General features: G+C 43.4%; 1 protein-coding gene across 1 annotated transcript in view; it reads right to left on the bottom strand.

Annotated features, from left to right (window-relative positions):
• The window catches only part of col4a1 (collagen, type IV, alpha 1), a 50,634-nt gene that overhangs the window by 24,069 nt on the left and 9,143 nt on the right, over positions 1–17,422 (bottom strand). The window contains exons 2-6 of the mRNA XM_080456531.1: positions 4,769–4,828; positions 2,808–2,897; positions 1,571–1,615; positions 865–909; positions 584–646 (exon numbers count right to left, since the gene is read on the bottom strand). Of these exons, the coding sequence (XP_080312657.1) occupies positions 584–646; positions 865–909; positions 1,571–1,615; positions 2,808–2,897; positions 4,769–4,828 (303 nt within the window). The remainder of the gene's footprint in view (positions 1–583; positions 647–864; positions 910–1,570; positions 1,616–2,807; positions 2,898–4,768; positions 4,829–17,422) is intronic.

A 17,422-nucleotide genomic window follows, 5' to 3' on the forward strand; every position in this document is an offset into this window, starting at 1 on the left:
CTGTTGCCTCCCATAATTTTCAAATGCTTCCGTCATACAGTCTGGAGCACGGAAGCTCTGAAAATGATCAGAGGGTAAAGCGGATGTGACGCCTCCTCCCCGCTTCCGTTTCGTCTTTACAGTCGGGGCAAATCTGTCCTTAATATAAATCAAAACAATCTAAGCATATATAGCTTGCTACTTATCAGAAATGGAAATTCGAAAATAAAATGTAAAGATATTTTAAAATCTTTGTGAACGGAAATGACAAACAGATGACAGCTTCCGTCCTCGGATTTCAGGAGGTGTAGTTCCAGACTTTATATAGCATTCAGAGATTGTGGAATAATCTATAGTGAAACAGAACTGATGTTGCAACTGCTTTTTTGTGCTTTTGTCGGTCTACACCAAATCTCTTCGCCAAAAATAGCCGATCTACAAGCTCACAACGCATCGTGTTGCGATGCGCCGTGAGCTTGTATATCTGCTGTTTCTGACGAATGTTCCCCCAACAATAGGAATGCTGGGGTTCAGATGGTTAACAGGTGTCAGGTTGGTGGGATCCACTTCATACTAATGGCACAAGTATGGCAAATCTGCTTACTTTTGTCCCGTTGCATCCTGGGATACCCGATGAACCCGGAGGGCCATCATTTCCATTGATACCCTTTGAGAAAGAGAGGAGAACACACACACACACACACACACACACACACACACACACACACACACACACACACACACACACACACTAATTATGAGGACGACATTTCAGCCTTAATTGTAGCAGGATGAGAGATTTAGGGGCAGAAAACACAGCATAATCCTGAGTGTTAATTTAAAGTTTACACTTTCTGGATTAAATGAACGCTGCGCAGAACCTACCGGTAGTCCTGGATTCCCTGGGAAGCCTGGCAAGCCTGGAGGTCCCTATAGCACATCAAAAACACATATTGCATTACTGTGACATGACAACACAACTGAAATAAGAGCATCATCCTTGAAACAGGTGTCACACCAAAGACAATGATGCCAAAATTACTAGTGAGACATGGGCAATAAGACCTAGGTCAGTGGTTCCAAACCTTTTCTGGATCAGGGCCCACCAAACTGACCACTTGATTGAGATTGTTTGTTTTAATGATCAATCATTCAATCGAATGTGTTCCAGTTTGGATCGATGGAACCAACGTAGTATACTTTTAAGTTCTTATTTATCAGTATCACAATGAAAACAAATTTTTCAAGGTATTTAAAAACATATATATATTAATGTTATATTATCATTGCCAATCATTTGGGGGCCCACTTGTAATATTCTCGGAATCGCTGACCTAGACTGTTAAGGCCAGTCAACACCAACACTACTTGCAACCATTATACCCAAAGGCAGTTGCAAGGAGTTGCATTGGTGTGGACTGGCCTTAAAACTGCTTTGTTGCAAGGAGTTGCGACTAGTTGCATTTGTACGGTCTGGCCTTAATTAACTGAGCGTACAAATGGGCCCGTTTGTTTTTGCCATGGTGTACTGACAGAAGTAAATATGTCCGTTAATTTGTGCTGGTGTGGTCAGACAGGGTCAGATACTTACACGTGTTCCTTTCAGTCCATGGGTCCCGTGCTCACCTAGATCTCCCTACAGAGATACAGATGGTATTATCATTCAATTCTGCTGTTTAATAAGCTCCTATTTTCCTTGAGAATTTTGGACAAGATCAAAATGCCAACATGAAATCACTTAAAAGTCCATCTGTAGCTAACAACAATCATGTTTGCTGGTGATCATTGGGTGTCTGTTTGTATTGCCTTGTTAATTATTGCAGCATTATTGTGCCTAAAAGAGAGCCCTACCTTCCACTCGGTGCAAAATGACGCTATCATTGCTATTTTTCATCCATTGCAGCGGTTAATGTTTACGCAGTAAATGTTTTACTGTACCTCTGTGCTGTTTACATTGTCTGACTAATAATTCAATCAAACATCAAGTACTCAATCAAACATACAGTATATATATATGGGTTCACAATGTGCACACACTGCTTACAAACAAAAATCCATCTGAATTCAACACAACAACAATAGAAACAGATAAACCAATTTCAAACACTTAATTTTTCATCAGTCCTTTTAAGAAGAAGATCACTAATAAGAATGCATCGTCAATAATAATGACTAACAAGAACGTCTCTGTGCATCTTTGGAAACCAGAGGTGAGGAAAGAAAGAGGAGGGGACATATTGCATTAGTGATACATTAGTGGTCAGAGCTCCATTAAGAATAAGCCCCATCCGTCTGTAAAATTCCGAACACCTCCACCTCTTCCCTTTTTGCTTCTGTGTTAGAAAGAGGTGGGGGTCTTTTGTTATCTTCCAAAGGAATGGCTAATTACTTCTACAGTGTTTGTTTAGAGAGGAGTCCATGCACTAAAGACACATGTTTTATGTCATTCTGTGTCAAGCACGTTGCATTTTATTATGTATTAGTTTGGTGATTTGGTTTGATTTGGCTTTTTTGTGTTATCCTTTTAGCATTGCTTGTGTAATTGTATTTGCTGTAGCTACTGTTTGCAACTTCTTAATAAAGTTTTCAATAATCAATCAAATTGTGTAATTGTTAATGTCAGAGAGGAGAGGTCTAATTTATGTTATGCCCTAAACACACCCATGACTAATTCAGAGTCTATAACCCCTTTGAGCCATGCGCCTCACATTGTGGCCAGATAACGTGACCCTCCCGATGCAACTGTGCCCTGCACCCTGACACCATAGATCGTCTACAAAAGGCCCTCAGAGTTCCAGCCACCTAATAATCCTTTTACTGTTACTCACCTTGGGGCCCAGTGGCCCTGGAGGTCCTTCATTTCCCTGCATCCCTGGGAATCCCATATTTCCTTGGATACCAGGAAACCCACGATCACCCTAAAAATAAATATTTAAAAAAAGTAATTTAAATATACAATCAAAATGTGATTATTTTCGAAACATTTATGAAATACCGTTTCTAGCAAAGACATTATTACTTTGCTATGGTACTCTGCAGTGATTTATCTTTTGATTTGCAGAAATGGCCCTCACTAATGGATATGCTCATGTTATTACATCTATGTACCACTAGAGGGCATGATCGCCATCTTGATGGACTGCTTTTTGTCTGACCAGTGACCAATGATCTACTAACCACAAAGATGAGTGAATGATAAGTGGATCTAGTGGAGGACGAAGGACTGATTTTCATTCCCTGACCACAGTGTTTCTAGACTACCCAGAGCAACGATGGGCAACACTGCGTTGTTGACCATGGGAAATATGACAGAGACATGAACCCTTGAATCCCTATTGCGGGGTGAACATTCCATGAAAATACAGTAGTAGATCTACAAGCTCACAATACGTCATGTTGCGATGCGTGAGCTTGCAGATTGGCTATTTTCGAAGAGATTTAGAGTGTAGACGGAAAAAGGAGGGGACCAAGTATAGACACCTGAGGGACCCCGGTAAACTAAGTATATAGAGTTTAAGTGGTTAATGGTGTGCAGTTCTATAGCGTCTTTTTATCCAAAGTGCTTTATAATGCATTACATTCATCCATTCACACATTGATGGTGAAGGCAACCAAGCAAGGTGCCAACCACCAGGAGCAGTTTGGGGTTCAGTGTCTTAATTGCTCAAAGACACTTCCAGGAAGAGGAGCCGGGGTTAGAACCTTCCGGTTTCCAAGCGCCCACTCTACCTCCTGAGCCACAGTGAGTGTCATCAGTGAAGCGAAGGATGTAGAGGAATTCAGTTAAGTTGTTAATAGAGTCTTCAACACCTCTCAACACTCAGTAGTGCTTTGAAACCACTGTGGCTTGGCCAGGGCCATTTGTGCCAAATGCTTGGCATAAGAGTGGGCTACTGAAGGCCAGACTACACTGACTGCAGCAACAATATACTGTACAGCAAGAGCTGCAGTTAAAACTGTAGTGTTTAGTTCTTTGAAGAACCAATTGCCTACAGTATGGCTTATATATGTACCGTGGAGCAATATTTATTTATTTTACAGTTATTGTACCTATTGACAAATTCAACACAACAGCAAATCAAAGTTATGGGCCCTAAAAAGCTAACCGTGCACAGTTCAGTGAACAGCTAGTTCAGCTAGCAGCTTTTAATTACATATATTAATGATCTTGCTCGCACAGCACAATTTCCTTTTCATTTACGTACGTACATTATGTACGTGTTTATTTTACAATGACAATGACAATGAATTGAATTGAATTGAATTGAATTGAATTGAATTGAATTGAATTGAATTGAATTGAATTGAATTGAATTGAATTGAATTGAATTGAATTGAATTGAATTGAATTGAATTGAATTGATGGTGTACACAAAGCTGGACGGCTCACTCTGCTGCCTCTACGTCTGTGAGTCAGAGAGCTTTATAGCATCCAGTGGGAGCGAGGCCTTCAGACCAGCTGTGCGTGTGGACACAGTCTAAATCTGCCTGATCCTCATTCCCATCCTGAACCCTGCTCCATGACGGAGCTCCGTCCACCGAGCTTAGCTCCATTAGCCGGGACATTCCGGGCAGCGTCACGCCTGCTTAGCATACAGACATGACACTGGTCTGGGCCTCACATTGGCCACCGGCGCCACCAGAAGGAAATAAATCTGGTATGTCACCCAACTGTGGCTGACTGAGTAGATTAGTATTAGTATACAGTATTGGATATTGAGAATAACATGGACAAAATAATGATCAATGGTGGAAATAGGAAGATATAAGGATGGATCTGAGTTCTCACCTTTCCTCCTTTAACTCCGCTGCAGTCACACTTTCCGCATGAAGCCCCGCATCCTCCCCCCTGAGAGAGAGAGAGAGAGAGAGAGAGAGAGAGAGAGAGAGAGAGAGAGAGAGAGAGAGAGAGAGAGAGAGATTCAATCAATTCAAGTTCCTTTAATGAAGCAATAATGTTCAGTATAAATATAGAGGTAAACAGAAAGCATTTAGTCAGAACTACAGTATATCCACTGAAGGGAGCCAGTGTACGTTTTAGTTGACAAAGGTTATAAAGCATGCCTGTACTTGGACAATAAAAAACTTCAGACATTATCTCACATCATCTGTGGGAGTGCGAATATATAGGCAAGTGGTGACGTGTGTCACATCATGTCTTCCTTCTTTTATACCGTGTCCATGTCCTGACTCGTGACCCTGTCTGATGGATCATAACATAACACACTGACAGACTAAAAGCCCACTGTATCTGCAAAAGACACCAGGGGATGAAATCATGTATGGGAACCATTCGATGCGCCAAAGGCAGGATGACCTCCTGGAGTCCCTGCTGATCCATTCCACACGCATGCAACATGCAGCATTTCTAAACAGATTTCCACACTTTATCATGCACTTAGAATCTGGCGTCAGCGTAGGAGGCCATCATCTCTATGCTCCATATCCGTTACAGAAACACTGGAGAAAAGCCTCATATTGGTTCAGTGTAGGAGCTAGTACAGGGTGTCTCAAAATGACGAGGATACTGATTAGCCTTGTGTTAATTAGGTTTAAACTAGGTAGGCAGCATGACATCCATACAGCTGGACTCAGTCCTTCTACTCTCCTCTTTTCTTCTTTTCTCTTCTCCTCTCATCTGCCATCTCCAGAGGCCAGAGTCTAAGTATTGTCTTGCAACAGCCTTGGCTCTCTCCACCATTCTTCCCTTCATTGGCCAGCTGTTGCTCAACTCACATGTAAGGCTTAAAGCCAAACGCTTGTCAGGGCTTAGAGACCGTGGAGGCATGGGCAGAGAGGAGCTATACATACTGTACAGACGCAAACAAACACTCACACACACACACACACACACACACAAAACCACCCTTTTACCATTAATCAATAACACTCATGGTCTTTTCAGAACTCTGAAATTGTGCGTGCACATGTACTGCTGAAATCCCATACATCAACCAGCATGTCTCACTTATTATACACGACTCATTTCCCATTCCCTATACTTTCTCTCCCACACACACCCCTGTCTGCCATACCCCAGGCTAACGAAACCAATATGTGGTCTCCAAAACTATGGGAATCCATGGGAAACGAGGATTTCCCCCCTCAATTCCCTGAACCTGACTGCCCCCACCCTGTCCCTGTGCACTTGTTCCACTCCACACACACACACGCACGTGTGGCCGCTACGTCATGTCGATTCAACTTCTCTCACACCCTCTCATTCATTCAACCGTCTGGTTACTGTGGAATGTTTTAGTGGGTTTTTAACCCTTTAAACTTTTGTTTTGAATGTGTCATAGGAAATCTTAAACACCTGGATCAAATCAGATTAGTATATCATGACAACAACCACGAAAAAGGGATATTGAGAACCAACGGCATGTGTCTTTCATTACAGCGAACCTGGCTCACAGCAATGGAGCTGGTTACTGAATTAACATTCTTTTTTTCATCCTCTCTCGTTGAGGGTCTTAGTCCATGGTAATGCAAATAAAGGTCAAAACTCAAATATCTCAAACCAAATCACAGCTGTTAAATGTTTCCTCATTCACCTGTTGCTCTACAGTACGTCTGTCTCTGCCCCGTCCCAACTCTAAAAACTAACCATTTCCTTCCATGTACTTACTTGTAAGACACAATTGGGCTGAGCTGACATTCCAGCATGTTGACAGCATGACCAAAGAACCCAAAATGTCCATACTATCACGCATGACCAAAGTGCATCTTCTTCAAGCTGAAGTACATTGAGGCAGGGGATGTGTGTGTGTGTGTGTGTGTGTGTGTGTGTGTGTGTGTGTGTGTGTGTGTGTGTGTGTGTGTGTGTGTGTGTGTGTGTGTGTGTGTGTGTGTGTGTGTGTGTGTGTGTGTGTGTGTGTGTGTGTGTGTGTGTGTGTGTGTGTGTGTGTGTGTGTGTGTGTCACCCTCTACCTGTCTGTGACGTCTATCACTGGATCTCCCACCACAACACTCTAATCTGCAGTAGATCAAAGGAACGGCCGTGTCTTTGATTTCTCAAATTTTGTTTTCCTTCTCTGTCTGTTAAGCATCTGTGTTAACCCAAACAGCAGATGGGCATGATGGCACAAAGACTAAACTGACATCCACACAAAACATGCATCCCAATAATGACTCACACTGCCATACAGAGGACTAGGGCCTGGTTCAGTATCTGGACACAGGAGAAAGAGGGATCTTAAGAAAGCCTTATCACACAGATCCCCGGGCCTATAGAATGATGGGGGCTATTGTGACTATCAGTTATGACACCGGGAAGGAAATGTGTAAACCGTCTTTCTGCACGCTGTAGGCGTAAAGGTGGATAAGGCTCACACGTTCACACAAAAGGCTTCACGTTGCACAATGCGATGAACGGTGAAAACCTCAACATGCAACGTGAGCAAGCATGTCTAATCGACAGAGTGAGAGTAAAGAAAGGGGAGAGGAAGCAAACGCGAGCTAGAGTTTGGCAGGGGCGAAGGTGTTCTCCCCCTGAAACGGCGTGATTCTCCACAGAGCAAACAACCTAGCGTAAGGCTGATCCAGAGGCTCTGCAGCCGCGAGTGTATAGTTACTGTCCGCCGTGAATATACAGTGGCTGGTGGGGTGAGTGAGTCATGGAGCTCTGGAGGCTCTCTTACCAGATCAAATAAACACCTGCAGCAGAGAGCCTCACGTGTCTCTGGATGAGTGTTTATGTAATTCTCAAGCCTCTGGGTCTTGAGACGGTCAAGTTTCCAAAGTTTGATAAGTGACATGACGTATACTGTGTACCTTTGCCGGGAGGTGCACGCAGCTCTGTACCTCGTCATCTCTCTCTCTGTGTGTGTATGTGTGTATGTGTGTATGTGTGTATGTGTGCGTGCGTGCGTGCGTGCGTGCGTGCGTGCGTGCGTGCGTGCGTGCGTGCGTGCGTGCGTGCGTGCGTGCGTGCGTGCGTGCGTGCGTGCGTGCGTGCGTGCGTGCGTGCGTGCGTGCGTGCGTGCGTGCGTGCGTGCGTGCGTGCGTGCGTGCGTGCGTGCGTGCGTGCGTGCGCACGTTTGCCGCTCAGTCTGTTTGGGATTTGTTTACTGTGGTAGTTTGTGTTGGAAAGGCAGCCTAGGTCTTGAATGTTTGTTTTTCCATCTAAGATAGAATCATGTAATGCCAACGGGAAGGGTGCTAAAGAGAGATGGAGAGGGAGGGAAATGAAAAAAAGAGAGAGTATAAGCTCAAACATTCGTAACGTGGTAAACAGAAGCACGTGCAGAGCCCGGGGTTTCATAATGTGGGATGATATACCTGGGGGCTTTGAATGTGCTAGTACACTCCTCAATCAACTGGACCTACGTCAACACAGGTCTGGACTTCTCAGAAGTCCAGAGCTGACGTGAGCCCAGGGGAGAGATGATGAGTAATGTTTACTCTCCAGATTAGAAGTTTGGGCCAGAGGAGAGAAAGGGACAGACAGACAGACAGACAGACAGACAGACAGACAGACAGACAGACAGACAGACAGACAGACAGACAGACAGACAGACAGACAGACAGACAGACAGACAGACAGACAGACAGAGTGGCATTAATGCAGACATTAATGCAAACACGCTTTACATAGACCAGAGGGTGACAGTATGGGATTGTGACATCATTGGATGTTTATATCAATGGAGACATCCATGGAGGCAGGTGACCAGTGTACATTACAAGCACCAGCTGGACAGAGAACTGATGAGATCAAACTCTAATGATGTTTTTCCGGTTTATCTGGGGAGCAACAGTTCTGGAAGGGAATACAATAGTCCCCACCGCCCAAGGCCTGTTCTAACAATGTGCTCAAGTGTTAATTCCCTGGCTCATTAATTTGTTGTGTTATAAAGTCCCAGGCTAAGCACCGGCCATCAATTAGACCCTTCCGGCTCTCTAATCCAAGAAAAAGCTATTTCTTTCAATTTTTTTCCAAGCTAAATTTTCCATTGTCAGTCACTTGACTAGAGTACCTTGCCATCATCACAGCAATATAGCTGCATGCCTGATCTAATTAAAAAGGTCCAAAATATGTATTTACGCATCCTATTAACACTGACACTCCATAAGGGGGTATTTTACAGTTACACAGACTAAGAGAGAAGAGGCATCTTCTAACACCTTTGCCCTGCTGTCCTGACAACAGATGTCCCCAATCAGTGGGCTCTTCTCTTTGTAAACCTGAAGTAGAGAGGTCAAATACAAATCTGACTTTTGTAAGCCTGGGTGAATCAGAATCGCTATTTTGGTTACAGAGATTAGGCCCAATCACGTTGCGCACCAATAATGCTTTATTCCTGTTATCATTCCTGTTAATTATTGGTGTTTTTTATATCCTTGTGTAATAGATAGGACAGATTCAGTTCAGTTTTGCATTATGCAGAGCCTGTAGCCCTGTACAACTCAACCCAACGATACAATACAAGTAACTCGCATGAACACAGTAGCAGCAGTACTGATTTTCTCCAGAGGAGGGCAGACTCACACACCTCACTGGAACACTACAATGACAGAACATTTTGGACCATTGTTTGTGATGTTACTTTCTTAGAAAGTCCTAAGTGCTTTTACCCTGCTCGTCCCTCCATGTTAATGTAAACTTAAGGTCACAGTAACATCTGGCTAATGTCACATCACAGCCAGGGAGCGTGGCAGCAACACTCCTGCAGAATACCATTGCATTCCCACCACATTCCTGCCGTAGCCTCCCACCATACTGACGTATCCCACAACCCTCTGGTGTATCCTAGAGAGAGACGTGATGCGTGACCTAAAGTTGAGGCTGGCGCGTGGGAGTCTTCTCTGCCATACTAAGATCTCATCTCTGTGCTCTCTGTTCATGTTCACGTTCACGTTCACACACACACACACACACACACACACACACACACACACACACACACACACACACACACACACACACACACACACACACACACACACACACACACACACACGTATCCTATACCCAAGGCTATAGAGGTACAAGATATGAGGTTTTTAGCATAAAACCTCAATAAAAATCACTTTTGGTTTAAACAGATTTCTCTTTTATTCAGATTGAGTCCGATCCCATTCCTCCTGAACAGGCCTCATATTCCCCCCTGAGAGAGAGAGTAACGCACAGTGCCTTTATCTGACCTTTTTTTAATCTGTGAAAAATGCTGAAGAAGACTGTTGTGTTGTTGTTGTTGTCTGCAGAAACTAAAACATAAGTGTTCCTTTTCCTGGCTGTCATGGAAGATGGCTCAACCGCACTTCCTCTCTCTTTTATCTCCCCCAGCTATGGATGAGCAAAGGGGAGCCTTCCTTCCACACTGATATGGACTTTACCAAGGGGCAACATTACAGATAACTGTCTAACGTCAGTTCTTTGCTTCACAGTCTGTTGATCCTGCGTTGTGGATGTTTAGTCTTTAACTTTATTCATTCAGTAACGTTTTGAGACGAGCGCACATGCTTGGCAGCTTGCTTCTACAGTCACACGCGTACAGTTAAACACACATACACCTCAGAGCTGTTAGAAGTGACGTTTCATGCCTGAGTGCCTGTGTGGTAATTGTTTAGGGAGAGTGTATCTCATTTGCTTTCCTCACCCAGATTTTAACAAGGGATTCAAACCAGTGACCTTTGTATTTCACAAGCCTGCCGCTCTAACCTTTAGTTTTCATCTCCTATCTGGCTGACCCATTCGGTTGTTTTTGCTAACTATACTGCAGTGGATTGAAAATGTCAAACTATTATGGCTACATGATTGCTTGTCCTTAACACAAGACTCACTACAGAGAATCTGAAACGTAAACTAGCTTACCATAATGTTGTGTAACTCTGTCTTGTGTTTACCTTTGATTGTGTGTTTTGAGCACTTGGTGGCTTTGAATGTTTTTGACTTGGCTGTTCTTATTGCTTTAAGTGATTTCTGATTAGCTTTGACGTCATACCCCTGTGGAAAATATGATGCAACAATAATGATTGTATCTGTGAACGTGACCGCAAACATCTGTGTTCTTGCGTCAATTGTGTGAAACTCACTCTAGCCACTGACGAACAAGAGGGTATAGTCCATGTTGAGAGTCATCCAGCGTCCTGTAACTCTTTACAATCAACTCCACCTCTCCAGGAAAGCTCACAAACGCTACACTGGCCTCAGCTGTAAACTGTCAAATGGCATCCTGCTCAGTTCTCAATTACAATGAGATTAGCACTGTGGTGTAGTATTGGCTGATCTAATAGACAGGCTTAACACATGGCAGACGCCCAATAAAGAGCCACTCACCGTGTTAAAACCACAAATCACAGCTTCCATATGGGGACAATCAGGCTTGTTTTACACCATAAAAGACATGAGGACCTTGTTCTGCAGCCAGACTCATTAGACTGGCCTCATCTCTGAGCACTCTGAGATTGTTAAGCGCTACTGACTGTATGTTACACACACACTTGCGTCACACATAGACTTTACCTTAGGTAAGGTTGACTCATGATACATGACTTATCACTCAGAGGTTCTGTATGGGTATATTTGTGGTTCCTTTGTGGTCAGTAAGGTCACACGTGCCGCTGACCACAACTACACAGTAAAACAATTCTTTACGCTCTCAAAACTGGGCAATAGGCCCAGCCCTACTCAGAGATAAAACGGAGGATTTTTATTTGCTATTTTCAACCCGCATCTTTGCACTAAATAACTACGGTTGAGATGAGATCAGAGGTGGGGAGAGAAGCAGAGAGGAGGGATAGATATGTTGCGTCTTCCCACATACAGCCTGGATGTGCTTGGTTGAGCTATGCATCTCTGACATTCCTGGCCTTCTCTGGTACTGAGAGGCTGGGCTGAGAGAATGGGAGAGGAGAGGAATTCTCTGTCTGACTGCCATACTTGGAAGAAGAGGCTCCACACTCCGCTGACTCTGTAAACAGAGTGAGTGTGTGTCTAAGACTGTGCATGTCTAAGTCTGAGCATGCACGTCCATGTGTGTGTGTGTGTGTGTGTGTGTGTGTGTGTGTGTGTGTGTGTGTGTGTGTGTGTGTGTGTGTGTGTGTGTGTGTGTGTGTGTGTGTGTGTGTGTGTGTGTGTGTGTGTGTGTGTGTGTTTGTTTGTGTGTGTGTGTTTGTTGCGCTGTGAAGCAGGCCAAAAATCAAGTACTCTGTCTGTCAATATTGACATCAGTGACATACAGAGACATTAATATTGACAATAACATTAGTGCTGCCAAGCATACTGTCTATAGCTATCTATCAGAAAGTATTATTTTGTGGAGATTCAAGTTCCAAACTGGACCAAATGAGAGAATATAGCAGATTGTTGTGGCTATGAGCTGCTGCTTTCACTAAACTGAAGTCTTAAATGAAGTGCTGTGTAGCTATGAATTTATGTTATGACTCATTTGACACTTCAAGTGTCAAATTAGTCACTTGAAGTGTCAAACGAGTCATAACAAATACATTCATAGCTACGCATTATCTACAGTATGAAAATCAAATAATTAGCTGACAACACACTTTGAATTGAAACCACTGTCAAACAAGTGACTGCGATTTGTTTTGCTAGCAGCATTCATCAACACGATAAGTAAAACATACTGTATACTTGGCTGCTGCGTCACTTAATGTCTCCTCTCATTTCTCAGGCTGTGTAGCATTACAAAATACAGTCACCCAGAAGCGATGTACTACACACACCAAATTACAGTATGAAAAAAGCACAGAGATAGAGTACATTAGCCATACTATAGAGAGAGATGTACATGGATACATAATAGCCTATAGGCTATGTGTACATTTGGCAATAACACAGTTTTGTTTTGTTTTGTTTCCTTAACTTAAGTGCTGCTGCTGTAGAGCTGATTCACCAAGACCAATCAGATGTAAAACATGCCCTGATTCAGCGGGAGGCTGCATCAGGGCAGCCTCACAACGAATCTAGGGCTTCTTTAATCAAAAGCAGATGTGCTATATTGGCAGAGAGTTGCCTTCACACACACTAATGCACAGGTGATCCAAAAACAAATACATAAAAAGGCAATACATGCAATCTCTCCCCCTCTCTCTCTCTCTCTCTCTCTCTCTCTCTCTCTCACATACACACACGTGCACACGCACACGCACACGCACACGCACACGCACACGCACACGCACACGCACACACACACTCACACACACACACAAATGATAACCACATGCTGCGTTAATCCATGAAAGAGCAGAAACCAAACTCTCAATAAGGTAATAATGTATAATGCAAAAAGTACTTGATTACACCACAGTGTAGCTGGTGTAATCAAGTGGTGAGTGGCATGGTTTCAACGTCAACAGAACAGCAGCACTATCAAAACACTGGGGCTTATAGGATCCACTTATCACAGCCATGAGATCTGCTCGTGACCACAGCGAGAGAGATACAGTATCTGTTGAAAGTCTAAAAGGTCTACTGTATTTCCACTGTGATGTCACACGTGTGTGTATGGTAGAGCTGTGGACAGCAGGCCGAGCACATAGCCAGCAGGCCTGTCATAGAGAGTGGAGGGGCTGTTGATTATGTCTGTGGACAGGGAACATAAACCAGTTAGTCTGAGCTGCAGTAGTGGCTCAAACTGCTGCAGTACTGTCCAAGTTAACAGCCGACAGGAATTCTCACATGGGAAAATTACCCATAGCTACTCCCAAAAGAGAAAATGGGAAAATTGTTTTTGAGAATTTCTCAGGCCTTGCTGGTCAACACACATGTGTGTTTATGACCAATCTCTTTCATGTGCTAGCCAGCTGGTTGCATACAGTAGTTTGGACTGTCACCCACATTGGCCGATAAATGTGGTAAAAACAACTTCATTACATTTCAGAGTGTGTCAGTAGTACTGATGACAGTGCTTTTGTTGTTAGCACCAATAGCAGGCACCCTTTCACTAAAATGCCTATGGGTGGCTTGCATAAACAATAAAAATCCGGAGTGTTGATTTAAGTCTAAGTGAAATGAACATGCAGAATTTTTACTGCGTACCACATCATGGCTTCCAACCGATAAAATACAATAGCTCTGTCAGAGTTCCCTGACCTCTCTTAATAAAGTAACAAACCGGCATGCCCTCTTGACCAGTCACATGAACTGTGAATCCTAGTCCTGCTAACCTCTCACCTATGGCCATGCCATTAGAAGGGATTTAGCTCATTTCAAGTAAGCTGCCCAGTACAAATGGTCATTTTGATCATCAAGCTTCATCAATGTGATTGTAAGCCTATGTGTGTGTGTGTGTGTGTGTGTGTGTGTGTGTGTGTGTGTGTGTGTGTGTGTGTGTGTGTGTGTGTGTGTGTGTGTGTGTGTGTGTGTGTGTGTGTGTGTGTGTGTGTGTGCGTGCGTGCGTGCGTGCGTGCGTGCGTGCGTGCGTGTGCGCGCGTGCGTGTGCGCGCGTGAGTTGTGTGCTCCCACACAAGGAAACGCATGCCCAATGCTTATCAGGGTGAAAGGTTAACTTGCTAGCAAATTAAGGGCGGCTCCTCCTAATCCTCCTCCTCTGGAAGGGGCTTTCCTGCTAGCTGGCACATGTACCCACACACGCACGCACACACACACACACACACACACACACACACACACACACACACACCAAAAACATTTGAACTCATAGTTACAAGTAATGCCAGGACACAGCACTCCACCCAAAAACCAGCTGATTGCAAACTCACACTGGAGACTCTGTGGGTCTCCACACTGTGAAACCTCATGCAGTGGGTCTCTCTGAACAAAAGGAGTTGGCAAATTACCCGTGGGTTTAACACTTTTTTTTTACTGTGTTGTGCCTGCCAGTGTGTGAGAGACAGAGCTCCTTTTTGGTTCTCCGTGCAGAGCTGTGTTTGTGCCCACACTCCACTTGTTGAGGCGGTTATTGTTCCACATAGTAAAAGAAAACATTCCTCAACAATCCCACAGGAACACAAATGGGTCCAAAAACTGATACACACGCACACAACTGATCATAAACACACCCACACACGCACGTACACACGCACACGCACACGCATATACACAAACATAAACTCTTTCAGTCTCAACTTCACTTTCTCTCTCTCTCTCTCTCTCTCTCTCTCTCTCTCTCTCTCTCTCTCTCTCTCTCTCTCTCTCTCTCTCTCTCTCTCTCTCTCTCTCTCTCTCTCTCTCTCTTTCTCTCAATCATACAATTGAAACTGAAAGTGCACTCAATCTCTATTAATAACAAATATGCATTGTTTGGGGGGAAATCGATAGCACAAGTAGTTTGAGAGCAAGAGAGAGAGAGAGAGAGAGAGAGAGAGAGAGAGAGAGAGAGAGAGAGAGAGAGAGAGAGAGAATAACATCTTGCTACTTGTTTTCTCTGAGAACACCAGTTCTGTCCATGTGAGCATATAACCGCAGGACTGAAAGGCCCCCCAAGTATCTCTGCTGTGAACGCTCTGTGCACTGTGCCACAGGATGTAGGGGTTAAGGAAGAAGGAAGTCCTTCTTTCTCTAAGTAGGAAGGCCTTTTCCTTTCCTTTTATGCTCACAAAGACAAGAAGGGGCCGGGTCTGCCTCGCATCTCTCTAAAGAGTGTTCCGGAATCTGGGAATAGAGGTCAGCACGTGAGGAAAAAGAATGACCTCCATGACTTGATAGCACTGCACAATCATCTTTTCCCCCATTTTTTTCATATTTTCTTTTACTGAGAGGGTTAGGAAGGGTCAAATGTAGAGTAAGTGGTATTTATTTGAGAGGGGGGGGGGGTGCGTTAAATGGCTTCTCTTTTAGCATGCTAACTTTCCAGGGAGATAAAAGCTCTAGTTAATTTTGCTTGGAATCCCCCATCGATGATGATGTCAATTGGTAGGCAGGTTTCTGAGCTGTCCACAGCCGAATGAGACGCAGAATGAGAAGACGGAAATTGTGCCTTCAATATAATGAGCATTAATTAAGGTTGAAAATGGGTGATGTCCTCCTTTAAAACAATAAAGCTCTATATATATTTTTTTACAGTAGTCTTGCTACATGGAGTGTCTGTTTTACTTGAGTAAATATAAAAGTATTGGCATGAAAATTATACTTACAGCACCAAAGTAAAAGTAAAACAAATTCTAAAATAGCTGATCTACAAGCTCACAACGTGTCAACACGTATTTTCTAATAGCTGAAGTATAAATTGGTAAAGGGTCCCATTACATAGCCTTTCATCCAAAGTGCTTTACAATGTGCTACATTCACCCATTCACATACTGATGGCAGAGGAAACCATGCAAGGCACCAACTTGCATGGTGTGTGTAAAATAGGGCTTAAGGGGTTAATGCATAATTTGTATTAATAATTGAAATCTTCAAAGTAACTAGTAATTAAAGCTGTCAAATATGTGTAGTAGACTAAAAAGTACAAATTTGGCTCTGAGAGTAGAAATTTAAAGTATCACCAAATGGAAATACTCAAGTATAGTAGATGTACCTCAAAATTGTATACTCAAGTATAGTACTTTAGTAAATTTACTTAGTTACTTTTCCACCTCTGCAACTCAGACAGCGCTGAGGCACAGGCTCCGTGAGGCACAGCCGAGGGGCTTAAGCTGAGCGAGTGCCGCATTGTTGTCAATGTTTTTTAACTTGTTTTCAATGTTTTTAATTAGTCAACATTGCTTTGTATTCAGTGTTGATACTACATGGTCCACATTCTCTTGTCACATGGCAGCACATGCCTGAGGCGTCTGTTTCAGATGTTGTGGGAGAAGTGTATTTACATTCTCTAGCATTCTAAACATGATGCTAGAGGGCATTCATGACATCAGAAAGGGACACCTGGGGCACTTGACCAAGTGGCTGTATTTGAAGAATAGGGAATGAGAATGATTTGACTAAGTTAATCCAAGTTATCCAAGGTAAGCATTGGAAAAAGAAAACCATGACATACATAATGAAACTGCGAAGATATATCAAGGTGAATTTAACATTTAATTTAATTTAAAGTCCCTATACTGCATGCATTAACTGCTCTGCAAGACACTACAGAGCATCAAATGATTGTGTGTCTCAGTCATCTAACAAGAAACATTGTCATCATGACTTAAATTCCCATGCGAAAGACCACATTTAACACAAACACACACACACACACACACACACACACACACACACACACACACACACACACACACACACACACACACACACACACACACACACACACACACACACACACACCCCACACCCCCCCCCCCCACACACACACACACACACACACACACACACACACACACACACACACACACACACACACAAACGCACGCACACACAGTCGTTCACATATGAACACACGCGGAAACATATACACAGGCTATTGTTTTTATGGAAGCATCTGGAATAAGAGTTTGTAAGTTACACAATGAAACATTACCAGCTCCTGTCTTGCAGGGTGACTCAATAACCCCATTGGGGACTATAGATGTTCTT

Source organism: Gymnoscopelus braueri, assembly GCF_963280865.1.
Source record: "Gymnoscopelus braueri genome assembly, chromosome: 18".
Lineage (NCBI taxonomy): Eukaryota > Metazoa > Chordata > Actinopteri > Myctophiformes > Myctophidae > Gymnoscopelus > Gymnoscopelus braueri.